Genomic DNA, 19,874 nt, shown 5'->3' on the forward strand with positions numbered 1-19,874 from the left:
CACTCGCTGCTCTGGTTCTCTTACTTTCTCTTCCAACAGTGCTACCAATTTGCACTTGCTGAATGTGCAGGCTGCCTTGTTCTCAGGCATGAAAACAAGCATTGCACAAACTTTGCAGGTCACCACCACTGAAGTACCTCTTCCCTCCATATTCCCCGTTACATTTTTAGTTTCTTCTGTTTCTCTATGAGAGTCCTTTCCTTTGTCTTGTCTGCCTTGAAAGATGCTGGGAAGTCCACTAATATATAACTCTCTGCCTTTGTCTTCTTGGCCCCCCCCTTTTTTTGTCTCTTCCTTCAATAGATCATTTCCTTTCTAGCTCTCTCCCACCAAACTCCTGTTAGCTCTTGCTGTTCACTTGCTCTAGTTGCTCACTCCCTTGGGCCTGCCTTATTTTTATTCCTCTATTGTGCTCTGTTAGGAATTAGCAAAAAGAAATACAGATCCATGATGCTTTCTTGATAAATGCTACCTTGCAACAGTGCTTTTACTGTTTACAGTGTGGATCCAGACTGCCCATTCCATGAATGGAAGAGCTTGATACATTCACAGAACCGTGATCCAGCAGCTTTTATTTATTTATTTATTTTAGATCCAGAAGACACAATTTTTTATCAATTCCTCTTTCTCCTTGCAGTTCCCAGTGTTTTGTCTCACACTGCTGTGGATGTTTACCCAGCCTTCTGGATGTTTAGGGCAGACACCAGGTGGAAAAAGGTATCAGCAAAGAATGGCTTCTCTTCCCCTCCACCAAGTGATTCATTCATCAGTTCGTTTCCCCTCCCTTCTCCGCAACTAGTAGAACTGAAAACATTTGCTTTAGACAGAGTCTGATCTATGTGATAATAGAATATTGAGGGAAGAAGGGTCTTGTGAGCCCCAGCGCCTGAATGCTCTATCCTCAGGAAGCTGTTTGGTGGTTGCAGTGGACAATTAGCAGAAACGTTCTATAAGTATACTTTCTAGGCCCAGTTTCTAGTGGTGTACTTCGGATCCTTCCTAACTCCCTTCAACTAGCCTTCAGCAAGAGTTAGGATTGCCCTTTTAAAGTGCTTAGGCTTCTATCTGCCTCTTTCCATCTAAAAGGATTTCTGAGGTATGTGAAATGTTGAAGGCATATTTGTATTAGTGCAGCTGCCACTCTCCCCATGCATTTCCATGGCAAAGCCAGGATTTGAACTTGGTTTCTTGGAATCCTGCTTTGGCATTCTGTCCACTACCTCACACCAAGCTATCTTTTAGGACATACCTTTATATTTGATAACTGAACAGAGTAACTTCTTTCATACCAGCTACAAACACTCTTCAAAGGGGCATGGCCTTTCTTTCTCTCTCAAAACAATTTTGGTTATGACGAAATGAAAAATAAAACAAAACCACTCGTCTTCCGTCCCCAGTTCAGCTTCTTTCATTTTCCTGGCGTAGAGGACAGAGTGATAGACTAGGACTCGAAAGATCTTGATTCAGATCCCTACTTGGCCATGGAAACTCTGGGGAAAGGGAGTAGCATTTGTAAAACCATCATAGGCATCCTTCAGTCTTGATAGACTATGGTAACATGCTCTGAATCGAGGAGTGTCCTCTCCAGAGCATGAAGCTTGGGTAAAGTAATATGGAGGATAGGCTGTTACCCAAGCAGCAGATCCCCCCTCTCCACGTTGCTGAAATGGTCCAGTGGAAAGGCAAGAGCCAATACAACTGGTTCCAGCGACGTCGCAGGAGTTGGCAGAACGACACGAACTGTCTATGGGACTCTGGCTCTGCATTTTGCCTCAAGGTTAACTCCTGAAGCCTTTTCCATGAGTGGATATAGCCACAAGGGAGTGGAGGTTTGAAATCGGAGTTTTCCTTCTCCTAGATGGACTGCCTTCCATGGCTGATGAACCCCACCTAGCCAAACCATTTGTAAAACCATTCCTTCAATATCTCACTTGTCTTGAAAACTTTACTAGGGTCTCTCTATACGTTGATTCAGTCTTGACATCACGGAACGCAGACCCTTATCCATAGTTGGCGTTCAATAAAAAATTAAGAAGAAATCTGCTAGTTCTTTTGTACATCTCAAGTTTTCCATCGAAAATCCAGGTTTAATAAAGCTTGCCATGTTAGAATAGTCTTTATTACGGCTTTTCCCTTCTATTCCTCCTCCCTCTTCTTTTTTTAAAAAGTCTTTAGCGGTCCTTTTTATTGCCCTTTATATGTTTTAAAACAGACGTTTAATACAATACACTGGTGGTTTTTCTTGTTGTTTAAATTAATACGTCGGTGGTGGTGGTGGCGGCCGCGGCCGTGGAGGAACCGAGCACATTCTCTCGCCACTCGGGGTCCAGAAGAATCGGGCGCTCTCCTCGCTGTCCCAGCAGGGCGCGCTGGTGCGCCAAGCAGGGCTGGCTCTCCTCCGGCGTCCTCCAGCCAGCGGGGCTGCCCGCCTTGGCCTGGGATGGGTCGGAGAGGAGCGGAGCGGAGCGTGAGGGAAAGGACTAGCGGGCGAACGGGCTGAGCCAGCGAGTGCGAGAGAGCGCGTTCGGCGGCGGCGGCGGCAGCAACAGCGGAGGCGGCCCCCTTCAGGCGCCCGTCAGGGAAGGAACGGAAAGAGGGAAGGCGGGTGGGCGGCCACACGAGCCCCTTCTCCCGAGCGCCCCGGCCCAGGATTGCTGGATGTTGGAGTAGCGGCGAGGACGCGACGAGGAGCCGGCTCAGGAATGGAGCGGCAGCTCCGGCCGGGCGGCTGGGAGAAAAGCCCTTTCCTGCTGCAGCTGCTGTTGTGGCTGCACACGCGGAGCCTCGCGGAACCCGCCGCCCAAGGTAAGCGAAGGCGGGGGGGGGGCGCCCGCCCGCTCGTCTCCCTCCGCTGCGCCTCGTTCTCCGCCGCCACCGCTGAGGATGCGACGGTGGTGGCTGCCCCTTCCTGCCTGCCTTGCTTTCCTCGCCCTCGGAGGCTTTGGTCCGGCAGCCGCGGGGCTGCGAAAGTCAGGGCGCGAAGTTCTGTGTCCCTCCCGCCTCTTTGCTCCTCAGTCGCGAGGAGAAGAGGGCGCGTGCGTGCGTGCCGGCCTTGCCAGAGTCGCTTCCGAGGCAAAGCGCGCGCCGAGGAAAGCCCCTCGCGTGGGAATCCGCGGGGCTCCGTTCGGCGCGAAACGAGCCCCTCTGTGCTCTTTCCCGGGAGCTCCCACTCAGTCACGGGGTCGCCATCAGTGCGAGGCTGCTTGACGGCGCGTCACCGCCGCCGCCTCGCCACGGTCTTCCTTTAGGCGGCAGTCCTTGGGGTGAGGGAAAGCCGCCTGGAGGTTAGGCGCCGGGGTGTGTGTGTGTGTGTCTGTGCGTCTATTCTGCGTGTGTTTCTAAATAAACTTGTTTTGTGTGGAGAGGGATTCTGCTGAACTGTTTCATTTTGGACTACTTAGGGCTTCACTTAGGATTCAGCCGCGCCTGGAATGTGAGACTGTAAGAGCCCCGCCAGTGCTAGGGACGCGTGAAGAGGACAGAGGACCTCTGACCATGTGCAGAGAACACTTTCCTCCGTCATTGAGAAATCTGGAATTAGGAAGCGTGGCATTTGGAGCATGGCTTAAGCTCCTTGTAGGAAGGAATCCCTTCTTCTGCTGAGAGACTCAAGCCGTCTCCCCCGCCCCAAACTCCCTCTTCCCCCCTCTCCCCGCAGGCCGCCTCTGTGGGCGCTGGCTGTCAGCTCCAAACTCTCTCCGTTAAGCCGCTTTTTCTTCCCCCTCCGAAGCGTGGGCGCCGAATCGGGCAGAGGGGGAAGGGGGGGGCTTGCAAAAGGGAAAGTTCCGGTGTTTGGCTTGGGTTGCGCTTTGGAGAGGGGGGGGGAAGAAACACGGATAAACTCTGCACATGCTTGGAGCCACCCTTGCGTTGTTTCCTCGGTTGCAATGGTGACTCCTGAAGCGAGAACCGGAAACGAAGCCCCAGAGAGCAGGGGCTGTGGCGGAGAAAGCCATTCGACTGGGTGCGATGCGAGGGGTTGGCACTAAACGTTACTGGCTGGGTGCTGGAGGCGATCGCTCCCGTGTTGCCCTCGCCGCGGAACTCCTGTTGTTCCCTCCACTTTTCCAGCCCTTACCCCACTCTCTGTTTTGCTGGGAGAAGCTGCTGCAGGAGTCCCCCCCCCCGGATCTCCCCAATTTCCCAACCCAGCTCCTTTTGCAAGGGTTTCCATTCCGTGCCCTACGAACCTGGAGCCTCCATGCACGGATCCAAATGAACCAAAGCCTCGATTTAGCTCTGTTTGCTCTGTGGCTTCCAGATTTTGTTAAGTTTAGCACCAAACTCACTAGGTCTAAACAGCCTTCAGGCAATCTGACTGGCAGCTGTTTGGTTAGTCAGCCTGGTTTGTAGACTCCCAGGCATTATCTGGATTATCCTTAAAAACAAAACCAAAGGTGCGCTGTGGACCTTAACAACAAAAGACCTTGTGGCACCTCAAAGGTCTTAACACATTTTTATTTGGCATAGGCCATCCTGGAGTGTAGCCTGCTTGCTGCACCTGGTGGTGAGGTCTGCGGTTCACGAAAACTTATGCCAAATAAAACATGTTAGTACTATTGGTGTTGCTGCAGCAGAGTAATTTATAGTGCCAACGGAAGTTTCCCATGTCTGATCTTAGACCTGCCAGCAGTACTGCTCGTTAAGTTCTGCTGGCAGAAGAGTCAGAAAAGGAGTGGAGAAACAGCAGAGAGAGGGAGAAGCCAAGCTGTATCAGACTCAAACCTCCTTCACCTCAAGGAGACTGGCATGATGATGGCACAAAGTTATGCCAGGAAAAGAACTGATTATGCTAATTCCAATTTACCTTAACCCTTCTCAAGGTTTTCTAATTTTCTCAAGGATCACCCGTGTGAGCCAGGAGGTGAGGCTGAGGAGCCTGACGCTGAGAGAGGCCCGGAAGGAAAAGACACAAAACCGGGCCTTCTGGGCGGTGGCTCCTCGCCTCTGGAACAATCTCCCTCCTGAGATTCGTGCGTCCCCCACTTTGGGCACTTTTAAAAGTCAACTAAAAACGTGGTTGTACATCCAGGCCTTCCCTCCAGCTAATATCTGATTTTTATTACCCCTATTTATTCTTTATTCTATTGTATTTGTTATAATATGATCTATATAATATTTTGCATTATTTATTGTTTATATCGGAAGCCGCCTAGAATGGCCTTATAAGCCAGATGGGCGGGGTATGTATAAATAAATAAATAAATAAATGAATGAATGAATGAATGAATGAATGAATGAATGAATAAATAAATAAATAAATAAATAAATAAATAAATAAATAAATAAATAAATAAATAAATAAATAAATAAATAAATAAATAAATAAATAAATAAATAAATAAATAAAGGAGTCAGAAGCAGTTTATCATTTCCTTCTGGGAGCACAGTGTGATTATGTAGCTTGCCCAAGGCTACACAGGTTGGCCTGGGAAAACCAATGGAGAATTGTATTCCCAACTTCTGCCTCCACAGCTAAATACCAAGTCTCCTAGTTCTACATTCGAGGGTCAGGAGTCTGATTCCTTGCTGTACTGTGTAGGAGAAATGTCAGCCTGTGTGGTTTTGGGCAAGCTGCAGAATTCCAGAGCATCATCAGTAGAAGGGAATGGGAAACCACTTCTGAATATCTATAGCTAGGAAACCCTGGAAAGGGTTGCCATAACTCAGAATTGACTTGATGACATATAATTATTGAGAAAAGGGTAGTCTTAGGTAATTTCTGATACCTCTAGGCTGAAATAGGTTTACATTTAGCACAGCTTTAGCTGCCTACATTTGGCTCAGCAGATCTTTGGCCTTCTTGATCCATGAAGATTGCATTGTTACATGGCTACCTTTGAAGAAAAAGTGGCAAGTGAACCTAATAAGATGAACCCAAAGTCTCTCTCCTCCCTCAGATGTAATTAAATGGAAGATGAGTTGCTCCTGTCTATTCATTTGAGTTTTTCTTGGAAGAGGGGTTGGTAGGTGAAAATTTGACTCAGGTGACTGAGTGGGAGAATAGGAACAGCTCTGAACATGATGAGAAAGAAGGAACTCCCTGGTAAACAGTGTGGTAATTTATACTATATTTGGGTTTTTTTCCCCCTGAGGCTTCACATGTGATGATAAGAATCCAGAAAAGACACTGATTTGTAATTGTAGTCATTGATACAGAGAGTACGTATAATTCTCACTATGGGAACAATTGACTAACATTTTTTTAAAAATAGATCTCAGTTGGAGAATCTTTGGAAATATGCATGCTTAAGATCATATACAGTGTAGTGTGTGTATATCTACTAAGAAGTAAGTCCTATTTAGTTCAGTGGGATTTATTTCTAGGCAAGTATGCACAGGATTGCACCTTTATCTGAATCTTTGTTTGAGTAGCGAAAGAAAAACTGATGCTACGTTGTTGAAGGTTTGTTGTGTATCTGATGAATTCCCTTGGTGGGAGACCACTGAGACTCATATATATTCCAAGGGAATATATACAAACCTGAGTGTAAACTTTGTGTGTAGATATATAGCTATTAGGAAGAGAAAGAAACCAGAAACCTACTTATTTATTTTATTCTTGTTTGAATCTCTGTATACTGCTTTCATGCAATAGGCTTCAGGATGGTGAACAGTAAATATGTCATAACAATTAAGGTGTATAATAAAACTATAACTGGAACATTAACATGTGGCGCCAACTAAAAACAGAAAACAGGCTAAGGCATCTCTCAAATTAAAATTAAAATGTCTTAACCTGACAGTGCAAAGGACGTAGCCAAAGGCACTAGGTTTTTGTTTGTACAGTGGCTAAATATATTGTTGTTTTAAAACTGATGTTTTCTGTAAAAGAAAGCTGGCTAGAGAACTCCATGAGATGGAGCATCTGCTTTGGAGTTTGGTTCCCTGCTGTGCCACTCTGGAGAACGGCCAATTGGTGTAGCTTCAGGCGCGCTGCACAGTCCCAGAGCACCACCAGAAGAAGGAACCAGTAAAAACAACAATAATTATTATAAGTCTTTGTGTGTTCTGTCTGCAGCAGTTAACATTGGTGGCTATGTTGGCTGAACAGTTAATGTTGGTGGCTCTGTTGGCCGAACCTTCTAAGTCACGTTCAATAGCAGCCCAATACAGAATGCATTACAGTAATCTAATTGGGAGGTTACTAGTGCACTCTTTCCAGAACACTGAAGTTAGTTAAAACTGGTAGAATCTGCTCCATGTCACCAAGACTATTCAGGCTTCTAATGGCAAAGCTGAATCTAGGCTGCCTGTTTCCCCAGACTGCAAAGCCACTTTTCCAGAAGGTGTGCAGCCATATCCAGTACAGATTGTACAGCAATTCCTGAGGTGTTTGGTTACAGTGAACTTTTCCCTTCCATTCCTCTCCTTAGGACATCTTGGTTTATTTGTTTGTGTATTATGTAAAAGACCATTCACTGATGGCACTGCATAAATAATGTGAATACTGTTACCCATTTACATTCTTTAACCATCTTACTGTGTCCACAGTTACTCTCTACCATTTCAATGAATACCTGTTGGTAAAGTGAGGGTTATGCTGGCTAGACTAACTTGTTTCAAATCCATAAGGAGAGGGCAAGGATCTTTTCGGCCACCCACAACAAATCCTGCCTGTCCAGATGACATTACAGGGAGATTCTCCTATAACATCTTAAGAGTCCATTCTAACTTCAGCTTTTGACCATGCATGTGAATGTAGGTGAGAACCTTATGTTCCTGGAGAAGGGATGGGAAATATGTCACTCTCCAGATATTGCTGGACTCCAGCTCCCATCAACCATTTGAAGGGCCACACATCACCATTCCTTAGTCTAAGGATTGCTAAGGAAGCCTCTGTCTTTACCAGGAAAGAAAGCACAGAAAGGCTCTCTGATTGTATCTTCCATTTATCTAAAAGAAAATCAGTGGCTGGAGCAAATATTCTGTGCCTTTTCCAGTTCCAACTCTGTAACGTGTTTTCATGGCCAAAATCCTGTTGGTGTTTGCAGGGAGACTGTGTAACTTGCTACAGCTAATTGATACGAGCGCCAGGTCCGTGTTGATCTCCTGTTTGGCCGTGTGCCCAATTACACAACTGGCACCTCATCAGCTAGCTCCACATAGCCATAATCAGTTGTGACGTTATGCAATCCCTCCGTGAGCACAAGACTCTGGCCCATATATTTGCTTGTATTGTTAAGTGCCTGACCCAAACTTGGAAAACTTATTGCTTTGGACTGCAGTTTTGAGAATCCTCTAGCAGGATCCAGATACGGCATCCTGGAAAGTGTAGTCTAAAAGATCAAGTTTCCCAAGCTCCATGCAAGATTGCTTAGCAATTCAGCATAAGAATTTGGAATGGCTGAAAATTGTGATAAATGCAGTTGAAGCTTCAAACTCCTGATAACCTATTTCCACATAGATGGGGAGAACTGAGGGAATCCAGCTGTTAACCTCAGCATGCTGATGAGGTATTCTAAATTCCAGAGTATGTCACCAGTGTGGTACTAGTGTGGAAAGCCCTGGTATTGCAGTTGCTCTTGCTTAGTGTGTTGAGCAAGGAGTTGAGCAAGCAATATTATTGGATGTGACTGTTAAGCGAACTCTGAAAATGTGCACTCAGTGGTGCAGCAAGCATTGCATTAGCAGAAAGTTGTGGTTTTTTTGGACGCAGGCCTATGTGTTTAGAGCTCTGTTGCCAAAGCATTTGCTAGAATTAGGAGACTATGCCAACAGTGTAACATTGATTTATTGATTTCAACTCTCATCCCTTTTCTGAAGTGATTTTTTTTCTGAAGTGGTCAAGGAGATGCCATCACCAATACAGTGTCCTCCAGTTGCTTTGAAACAATAAAAAGTTTTGTGGTGTCTTAGGTAAAGGTTCCCCTTGACAATTTTTGTCCAGTCATGTTCGACTCTAGGGGGCGGTGCTCATCCCCGTTTCCAAGCCATAGAGCCAGCGTCTGTCCGAAGACAATCTTCTGTGGTCACATGGCCAGTGTGACTTAGACACGGAACGCTGTTACCTTCCCACTGAAGTGGTTCCTATTGATCTACTCGCATTTACATGCGTTCGAACCACTAAGTGGGCGGGAGCTGGGACAAAGCAACAGGAGCTCACTCTGTCACATGGATTCGATCTTACGACTGCTTGGTCTTTTGACCTGCAGCACAGGCTTCTGCGGTTTAGCCCGCAGCGCCACCACGTCCCTGTGGTGTCTTAAAGGCTAACAAAAGAGCAAGCTTTCCATTAGTCTCAGTCAAAGCATGAAGCAGACCTATTCTTGGGAATAAGGTAGACTTTGCTACAGGGGAATATGCTGATCTGAAATTATTATTCTGTTATGTTCTTTTGAAATGGAAGGATGAGTAAAATATCCCTTTGTTTTTTGGGGAAAGAGTACCATAAGGTAATAAAACATAAATGCTAATATCGGGTTTTATCTTTTTGTTAGTATTTTCTTCTGTGGAATTTTACATCTGTACAGTGGTGCCTTGCAAGACAAATGCCTTGCAGGATAAAAACCTCACAAGACAAATGGTTTTGGCAATGGGGTTGATGACTCGCAAGACAAATGTTCCTATGGCTGTGCTTCGCAAGACAAATGTTTTCCATTTTTTGTTCCTGCCTTGTGTTTGCTGATTTTTAAATGTTTTTCTATAATGTTTTAAAAGTTAAAGTTCTTGATTGAAATTTTTGAAATCATCTGCACAATATGTATGGCTTTAAAGAGCACAATAAACCCTTTGTAAACCAAATTTGATTTTGTTCTGACTTTTTTTGCCCATAGGAACACATTAATTAGATTTCAGTGCATTCCTATGGGAAAACACGTTTCGCAAGACAAATTGTTCACAAGACAACATTAACCGCGGAACGAATTAAATTCGTCTTGCGAGGCACCACTATACTTTATCTGTCTGAAGGCTTAAACATTTAATCCAGTATTTAGATAATGTTCTGCTGGGTTTTTGCATTTCACATCAATATCTTTTTTTTTTTTTGCAAAACTTTGTAACAGCCTCTAAAGAGACAAAGAGGGATCGCTACTCTGTGACTCCAAGAATTAGTACCTACTGTATTTCTTTTGTAATTGCTTTGTTGAATGTCTTTCCAAACTTGATTGTGTATTTTATTTTTCCCTATATAATTAACCAAAGTAATAGGACTCAGAAGCAATAGTGTCAAAAACTGTTCTTTATGATCTATCTGAAAGCCCTTATGCGATATACATCTGACATTCCACACTAGGATGAAATTGCAACAGTTATTGTAAAGCTAGCCTGCTTTATTTTAATTGAATATTGCCTCATTTTAAAACATTTTATTATAGCTTCTAAAATCCAGTATTCAAAATAATTCCAGATATATAAGACTGGCATGGCTCAATATGCAACAGGTAATGTCTATGGAGATTTCTCATAGAATTTTGCTTCCAAAAGTTGTGCTATTCATGTAATTACACAACAGGATGTTAGCCACTTTGTAATATTTACAAAACATTTTAATTTTTGGTTAATAATTTTAATTGATTTTTAGAATGTAAAATGTGGTAGCTGTAATACACTGGTAGTACAAACTTATGACTCCTTTATAAAAGAAGATTGAGTTGAACATTAGATGGCCTAGCTCCATAGTAGTTTGAAAAATATTCATAGAAATGAATATCAAAACAATATGGAGGAAGCAGGAATATATAACAATTTTTAGAACATTCATCTCTGTATAATTTAGGTTTCTTTAGCATGATGTCACCTAGGAAGCCAGGAGGCAATGATGATGAGAGTAATAATATTTTTTTAATCTGGCTTCCTCAGTTGGATTAGCAGTTTCTAATGGTTCACAGATGATCAGGTTACTTTTGCTGAGTCCAGATTCAAGGTTTTCATATAGGATGAGCTTGTCTCTGAAACATGGTTGCACTACTCATAGGCGGAGATTACTTTGTCTACAGAATGATAATGTGCCCACATTTTATAACCTTTACTGTTGCTGCAAATGCAGGATTTCAGAATTCTATTCACATGCAGATATGAAGGTACACATAATGAACCATGAGCCTTAGAGTGCCCATTATTACATGCACTGAGAAGACATTTGTATCATGTATAAAGTAGCCCTGGATGTGCTGTTTTCGTGAGATATATCTTATTAGCTGAAGATGCCCCCTTTCCTATCAGAGCCCCATCTGTTCCCCAGATGCAGATGCATACCTGTCAATGTTTCAAAATCCCAAACAGGTGGATTTGCAGGGTTTTAGTTGACCTAGAAATTTCCCTACTGAAACTCTCTGTTCCTGACCCTGAAGTCCTCAACCTTTGACCCATGCTGAAGGGTAAGGCCAATAAAACTGGATGGTATTTTAATAGCTGCACTAATTTATGTCACATTTGCGCAAGTCTGTTAAAGATGAAAAACTGAGGCCACTTCAAAGCCCAAGTGAGCGGCAAATGCTAGTTTAAAACTTTGTGTTGATAGTTGGTTGTTCTAATGTTTATTTAAGCACATGCCCTATTATGAAACTTTCTTTCCCTTAACTGGTGGTAGGAGACCTCAAAGAAGAAATCTCCAGAGGGATAATTACATTACTCTATAGTTTTGTGAAGTAAAAGCAATGGAGAATTTTGTGGCACCTTAAAGATTAAAGAGTTTTATTTGGTACAAGTTTTCATGGCATGTAGCCTACTTCTTCATATATTTCTTATATCATCAATAGACCTCAGGATTCTTATTTATTTTCTTTTTAAAATATAGATCCTGGAAGCATGAAGTCTACCTTAGAAAACCATAGATTAAAAAAGAATAAATTCTCTCAGGTTAAACAGAGACTCTGTTACACCAATTATGGGATTAGTTAATGATCTAAATTACTGGCTTCCCACAGCTTGTCATGATCAAAAAGCACCTCTTTGGCACCACTTAAGGGTTCATCTGTGTGTCACACAAAGTTATCTTCATTTCTTTCCATTCCCCAGTCCCTTGTCAGATGTATACATTGCGGCACAGGTATCTGAGCTTATTATGTACACATATGTCTATCTATTTCTCGAACATATGTTTCTAGAGATGTATTTGCTTCATCTAACATCTCTCACACACTCTCCGGATAGCATATATGCACCACTTTATCTCTTTCCATAGAATACTGTTGGTATTCTGTGGAGCGATACAGGAGGAATGACATTACATTGTGATGGATGAATAATATGGAAGCCTTCCCTAATTTTTTTGTGAAATATTGGTGCTTCCGAGATCTCTTGAGAGGTTCTTACATAGTAACTCATCCTGAATGTATGGAATGTACACAAAAAGGGGGCAACCAATGAGTTATGAGATGGAGAATTGCCATTTTAGATGGCCAATGTTATTGTTAAAGGTGTCAAGTAGAAGAAAATCTGGTCACAGTCCTTACCCATATACCATAGGAAAAAAGGGAGGAGGTTGCATTTGGGTTTTCTACTCTGGGAATGAAATGGTTTGGTGCAGACCTTGTTTCCATGTGAACCTATACATATTTTTACCAATCTTTTTCTTGAATAGAACAGTAACTGTTTCTATTGAAGATTTATCTTCCTGTGTTTCTTTAATAAATGTCTTCTGGAAAGTATGTGTATTGATTTATATACTCACGAAAAAGTCTTAAGTTAAACTTCCCCAAGAAAGAGGTGGACCTTTAAAGATTGCTTCTGAGTTCATAAGCCTAGACAAAAATGCCTTCCCTGAGGTGTGACACTGGATACTGTTCTTAAGAGACAGGCAAAGAAATGCAATAGCCATTTGAGACTTTGAAAATCTCACAGTTAAAATTCTTCAAAAACCCTTAACTGAAAGCAGGTGCTTGTTAAACAGATGTTATCTTGCATACCAGAAATATCTATAAAGCTGCTTAATGCAAAATAAAAACAAATAGCTGTGTTGCAATTGTTCAAATAAAAGTCCATCTCTTACCATAGTTAGCAGAGTCACATGTTCTAATGGAACTGGTCCATGAAATCTCATGCTATGATAAATTTACGAATGCCTTAAGTTGCCAAGGTGTTCTTCCTTTGGTAGAGTAATGTGGCTACCCTTCTGCAAAACTTTGTAGTTGATTAAGAAAGCTAGTAAATTTTGTTTCCCCCTCTCCCTGGCACCAAAAGCTTTCTTGTTAAAGCTTTCTTGTATATATTTATACAAGCACTTCAAAATTTCTGGTATTGCAAGCAGTTGAAGTAGAAGTTGTTTACATTTGCTTGGTAACATAGAAAAACCATTAAGATTACCAGGGAAGTGTCCAAACAGCCGGGAGTTTCTGCATCTTCTGAATCAGCATCCTGAAATATATGCTCTGATAATCTGAACATGTATTTTCCCTACCCGAATGTCACCGATTCTATCATTCATAGTCCACACCCCCACCAAGGTATTAGCATCTATCTCATAGAATCACAGGGTTGGCCAGCTTTCACTGAATTGCTGTGTAATTTAAAAACTGGTGTGAGTATCCCACTATGCCACACCATACTTGCACTAGCAATATGTTTCACCAGGAGCAAACCCTAGCCCTGTTGCAAGGCAGGGAGGCAGGCAAAATGTTTAGTTCTCTGTTATTTAAACCATAAGGTCAAACTGCAGACTTAAAACTGACTTCATCCTAGATGAAACATGTAGGTTCCTTTGTCAAAGGAAAGCAGAGAGAACATAGTAAATATTCATATTTAAAAAGCTGCAGATTTTAAGTGTCCTACATCCTGAAGTTCTTTTGATCTTAAAAAGCAAAACGGGAGGAATGGGTCCCCATCTATTGTCAGGGTTGTTGTGGAGGTAGGTAGAGTATCCCTCTCTGCTATATTTCAACTTAATATGTAGTGAATGTGTGTGTGTTGATAGGTTTCAAGACTACTTTTACAGACTCATTTATTTCATTCACATACTGCCTCATTAGTGGACATCACCATTCTGGGTGGTTAACAGTATGATAAAGTATATGAAACATAGTGGGACAAAAATGAAATAATACAATCATAATATCATAGAATAAACAGACAAAGTAATATTAAGTCAGTCTTAAACTACTACAGTGCAGCATTTCCATATAAGGTGACAAGGCATGACTCCAATTTGAGAGCAATGTTGGTAGATTGTTAAGAGTAGTATATTCCACTGATTTCACAGTTCCTACTCTAAGTATTTGATTTAGCTAATTACTTAAAATTTGTATTCTCGACGGCTTTCACGGCCGGGATCCTGGTAGTTGTTGTAGGTTTTTTGGGCTGTCTGGCCGTGTTCTTGAGGTTTTTCTTCTTAATGTTTCGCCAGTCTCTGTGGCTGGCATCTTCAGAGAACAGGAGTCAGAAAACTCTGCTCTGGTGCAGTTTGTGGGATAGTTGAGTATTTATAGCTGTGGGATCAACTTTTGTCCTTTTCAGGAGATTGGGTGATTATGGTGATCACCAAGGTACCGATAAAGTACACTCTGACACTCATCCAGCAGATCTTTCCAGAAGACATTAAGGCCCTTTTCCAACACTGCCTAACAACCAGCTACTTTCAGTGGGATAACGAGTTCCATGAACAGACAGATGGAGTGGCCATGGGGAGCCCCTCAGCCCAGTAATAGCAAACTTCTACATGGAACATTTTGAAAAACAGGCCCTGGCTTTGGTACCCTTCGCACCCACAGTCTGGTTCTGATACGTGGATGACACCTTCTCAATTTGGAACCACGGTGAAGAAAAACAGGAAGAATTTCTAAACAATCTCAAAAGCATCCACCCAAATATACAATTCACCATGGAAAAAGAAATAGAGGGCCAACGCCCTTTTTAGATGTCATGGTCCTACGCAAACCTGACCTCCTATTGGGACACAAGATCTACAGAAAACCCACCCACACAGACTGGTACCTACACAAAAACTCCAACCACCACCCATGACAAAAAAGAGGCATAATCAAAACACTGCTAGACCGTGCAAATCGGAACTGTGAAGCTGAATTTCTCAGCAATGAACTCAACCATCTGAATTGGGCCCTACAAGCAAATGGCTGTTCCAAGAATGAAATCACAAGAGCCATCAAACCAAAAAACAACAACACCAAATTGAAGAGGAAAACCAGCCACCCACAAATAAAGTATTTCTGCCATACATCAAAGGGGTAACAGACCGCATGGGGAAACTTTTGAAAAACACAACCTACAAACAATATTCAGGTCCACCACAAAAATACAACAAATGTTACAGTTTGCAAAGGACAAAAGGGACCCCTTCACCACTGCAGGAGTATACCGGATACCTTACAGTTGTGGCCAGCTATATATATTGGAACCACAAAATGCAGTATCCACACCAAAATCAAAGAACATGAGAGACACTGCAGACTAAAACAACCAGAAAAATCAGCAATAACTGAACATACCTTGAAACAAGCTGGACATGAAATTCTATTTCAAAATACTGAAGTACTGGACAATACCAGCAATCCCCTACACAGGGAAGCCATTGAAATCCACAAACACCAGCAGAGCTTCAACAAAAAAGAAGAAAGTCTAAAACTCAACAAAGCCTGGCTCCCAGCACTGAAAAACACAGCCTGCAAAAGGTCAATAAACTCTACCCAGCTACAACGACCAGTGGTCACTGCACACAAAAGACCAGCTAACAACACCCATCAATCACAATGACAGATAATCTTTTCACCTTATCACAACAATACACCCACAACAAAAAACACTATAATCACCCAATCTCCAGAAAAGGACAAAAAGCTGATCCCACAGCTATAAATACTCAACTATCCCACAAACTGCACCAGAGCACAGAGTTCTGACTCCTGTCCTCTGAAGATGCTGGCCACAGAGACTGGCGAAATGTTAGGAAGAAAAACCTCAAGAACATGGCCAGACAGCCCGCAAAACCTACAACAACCATACTTAAAACTTCTTAGTCAGTTAATAGAATTCGAATTGAAGTAAGAAGATCAAAAATAATCAAGTAAAATGGAACTTCCTGGATACAGGACAAATAATTTGTGAATGGAAAATTTCAATCAATGCAGTACTTGTATGCAACTTATGCTCCAGCACATGTACAAGAGAAGATCTAGCATATGCCAAATATATACATTCATATACAGTGGGGTCTTGACTTGAGAACTTAATCTGTATTGGAAGGCGGTTCTCAAGTCAAAAAGTCTGTAAGTCAAGTCTCCATTGACCTACAGTGCATTGAAAACCCATTAATCCCGTAACAGGCCGTTTTTGTTCCATTTTGGTTTTTTTCTGGTCTGTAAGTCAAATCTCAGTCTGCAAGTCAAACCTAAATTTTGCGGCCAGAGAAGTCTGTAACTCAAAAAGTCTGTAAGTCAAGCCGTCTGTAAATCAAGGGTCCACTGTGTATATATATATATATATATATGTATATATATATATATCATTTTAAATTGTGCAACACTTATACAAAGAAATACTTAAAAGCTGAATGATAGAGTCTACTAGTGATTAATTTGTAGTGCAATAAAATGTACAAATTGCTTTTCATTTGTTGCAATGATGTAATACATGATTTTGAAATTATTACATTTTCATCACTCAGTCCATGCGAGAAAATGCCTTTTCCTTCTGTTGCAGCTGGTTTGTAAAAATTACAGTGGTGTGTGTAACTGGCAAGTGTGACATAGCCACCTTATGCTAATGAGCGATGCCTTCCTACATCTCCTCTTTATCTTTTGGCAGCTGCAAGATTGGTTTTCTGCTCATGCCATTATAAAGCAGTCACTAAAATCACATCTTAAAATAAAAACAAATAAGCCAACTTGGGTCAAAATGTTAAAAACGTTAGACTGCTAGAAGCCAGTTGAAAAAATACACTGAATCCATAAGAGCTAAGTGCTTATCAGAAGAAGAAGAGCTCGATTTGGCATCTACGTAAATGCTACCAATGAGATTACTCCACATTAGTAGCCAGCTGTTGTATCACTCTGGGCAGCAGTGCATATTATCTTTAATTATGTTATCTTTAATTGTTTAATCAATTCCTGTACTTCTTACCAGATCTGATGATATTGTAAAGCAGTATAAACCAAAGGACATTTTAAAAAGTCAGCCAAAACAATCACTGGGTCCTTTTAAGGAAAAAGACAAAAATATTTTAAAAAAAAAATAAGGTAAAATAATTAAAACATTTGAAATCAGAAACACTGTTCACAAGTGGGGTGAACACAGTCAGTTTGGATTCACTCCTAGAGTAAACCTGTTGAATCAGTGAGGATTGCCGAATCAGCTCTGTAAGTTCCATTGATTCAATGGACCTGTTCTTGTTTCAGGTTTTAGTTCGAATCTACAGTTTTTAGGTTGTCCTACTTCGGGTACCTCATGAGAAAGCAGGATTCTCTGGAAAAGACATTATTGCTGGGAAAGATGGAAGGCAGCAGGAAAAGAAAAAGACCAAATACGAGATGAACTGATTCCCTAAAGGAAGTCACAAGCAGGGCAGTTGAAGACAGGAGCTGTTGGAGATCATTCATTCATAGGGGTACCGTGAGTCAGAGGTGTCTTGATGGCACATAACAACAATACACTGTTTCTCTCATTCTGCACTAAGATCAACATCCTGTTGAAATGAGGACCAGGTTGTAGTTCTTAAGGTAGAAGCCATTTCTGGGTTTTTTCCCTATATAGTGTGATAGTCTTAAGAATGGTCCTTATCTGTCCTATTTTACAGAAGAAGAACTCTGCACATGGGCAATCTGTGCATTTTTTATTTTTATTTTTTATTTGGTTCTGTTTTTTGTATAAGGGTATGTTGCAAATGCTTGGCAATGAACTTTGGATTTGACCGTCATGTCTTACCCAGCTGAGATACTGTCAGATTCAGGTTTTGGTGATTAAAAATACTGTCAGAGGGTTGAACTAAAAGAATAGTAATATCCTTTAGAACAATGCAGTGGTGCTTGGGTTCTGCTTGACTGATGAAATGAACTGGAAAAGGAACTTTGGTGCTGTCTGTGGCCTTAGGGTTTGAAGCAGGAAGCAATTCTTGTGGTGTTAAACAGATTGCTTTTGTTCCCTCTTACTTTCAGTTCCCAAAGGCTTTTGTTGTGAAATCTTAGACACTGGATAATAATTGGCTAATAGAAGCCAGTCTGCATGCTGCATTTTTATGCAAATCCTGACATGTCATAGAATTGCTAATCACTGGAATCTCAGATGTGGCAGGCATCTGGATAAACCCTGGGCGAATTAAATCCTCACTGAGCAGATCCCCATGGGGTTAAATATGTTGCATTCCAATCTCTCGCCCTCTGCCCACTGACTACAACAACTTTGGAGGTGGGATGGTATGTTAGTATTGGATAGGCATTGCTTTCAAACATGGTGCTTTGTCACAGTGCTGCAAAATATACACTCAGTAGATCTAAAGCGAACTCAACTGATAATGTCTTTAGTCTGTTTCCCTACCTGGTTCTGTTGATTTCAAGAGACTGTACTCTTAGAGTGTGTTGGTATGACATTACTGTGGGAAGTACAACATTATGTGCTTTAGTATTGAGTTTCTGTGCTGGCTGGGCCTTGTTGGGTTGCTCCTGCTTTGAAAGTGTTCTTTAGTGTATGTGGATTAAATATTTTAAATTTCTGGGCTAAAATTGGAGACATGTTTCACTCATCTTCTTTGGCTCCTAGAACAATGGATTGGCAACATTTGTGCTTCCTGGGGGCCTGTGCCTATTCAGTCAGCACTCAGGCAGGATGACAGTGATGCTTCCTGGATTTTTCTGAGCTTGTCAACTACTACTTCAGTTGCTATTCCTCCCTGTGTATAATCAGTACTCTGCACTCATTTGGATCATTTCTTTTCTAATTTGCTTGCCGTGGGTAGTAGATATTTTGGATTTCCAGACTCTAGCAAAAAAAGATGTCCCATTTGAGTATGTCTGCTCCCTTTGTCCATTCCCTTTTGCCATCCAACCTTATGGCTTTTGTGGGCCAAATCTTCTCTTGAGTAATGCGAGTGGTATTGTCCTTGCGCTTTAAGTTTCATGGAGGGAAGTTGTACTTTTATAAGCATCCCCAAGTGGAGAACTGACCACTTCAAAGTAAATACTGAAAGTGTCTTTCTCTCTTGATGATGCAAAGAGGCAAGCTATGCACATCCCTTGATCAACAGAAATTTGTTCAGCTGCTTCTAAGCAACTATTATCACGAGCCAGTTACACAGTAAAGCTTTTGAGATTGGTTCACATGGTGCCGTTTTGCCGTTTTCAACATTTTTGGAGCCAGATCAAACTAAACAGTCAAAATGAGGACAACAATATTCCAGAGAGAGAGAGAGAGAGAGAGAGATAGAGAGAGAGAGAGAGAGAAGTGTGTGGCCTATGTTTTGCCCTATTTGTGGTTAGTTACTGCCAATCCTGTGAAGAGTCCTTTTCTCAGACTATGGCTCACTGTCAGTTCTGCCACTCTGCGAATCACTTCAGATAATCCTGTAAAATTCTAAAAAGACCTAAGGGTAAGAACTTGGTCTTACTAGGCAAGGAGATTAAGTGTGTATTTATTAAATGTAATGAACTAAGAGGTTAGACTTACATATGTTGCCTGTCAAAGGACGTGTAGGAACCATTTATATCATTGAAAGAATATATATGTAAAGACCACAAAGCTCTTATTTTTGTTTTGCTTTTATGTAAAATTAATAGCCTCTTTACATGGCTGAAATGGAAAAGTTGCTCTGTGCCCTCAGGATGGAAAAATCCTTCCAAAATATCTCCCATAAAAAGGAAATAACAAATCTTTAAATCAGATAATGTAAAACACAGAGAAAACCAGTTTAAATAATATCAGCAGCAGCAACAAGAATATCCAATGTAGTATTTTGCCTAAAAATGGAATGAAACAAAAACAGTTTCAGTGCC

The 19,874-nt window shown here is 41.7% G+C and overlaps 1 protein-coding gene across 1 annotated transcript in view; it reads left to right on the plus strand.

Annotated features, from left to right (window-relative positions):
- Positions 1–2,318: 2,318 nt before the first annotated feature.
- ROR1 (receptor tyrosine kinase like orphan receptor 1) overlaps positions 2,319–19,874 on the plus strand; it is a 232,369-nt gene continuing 214,813 nt past the window's right edge. The window contains exon 1 of the mRNA XM_020813774.3: positions 2,319–2,805. Coding sequence (XP_020669433.3) covers positions 2,703–2,805 — 103 coding nt within the window. The 5' untranslated portion in view covers positions 2,319–2,702. The remainder of the gene's footprint in view (positions 2,806–19,874) is intronic.

Source organism: Pogona vitticeps, chromosome 4 (assembly GCF_051106095.1).
Source record: "Pogona vitticeps strain Pit_001003342236 chromosome 4, PviZW2.1, whole genome shotgun sequence".
Classification (NCBI taxonomy): Eukaryota; Metazoa; Chordata; class Lepidosauria; order Squamata; family Agamidae; genus Pogona; species Pogona vitticeps.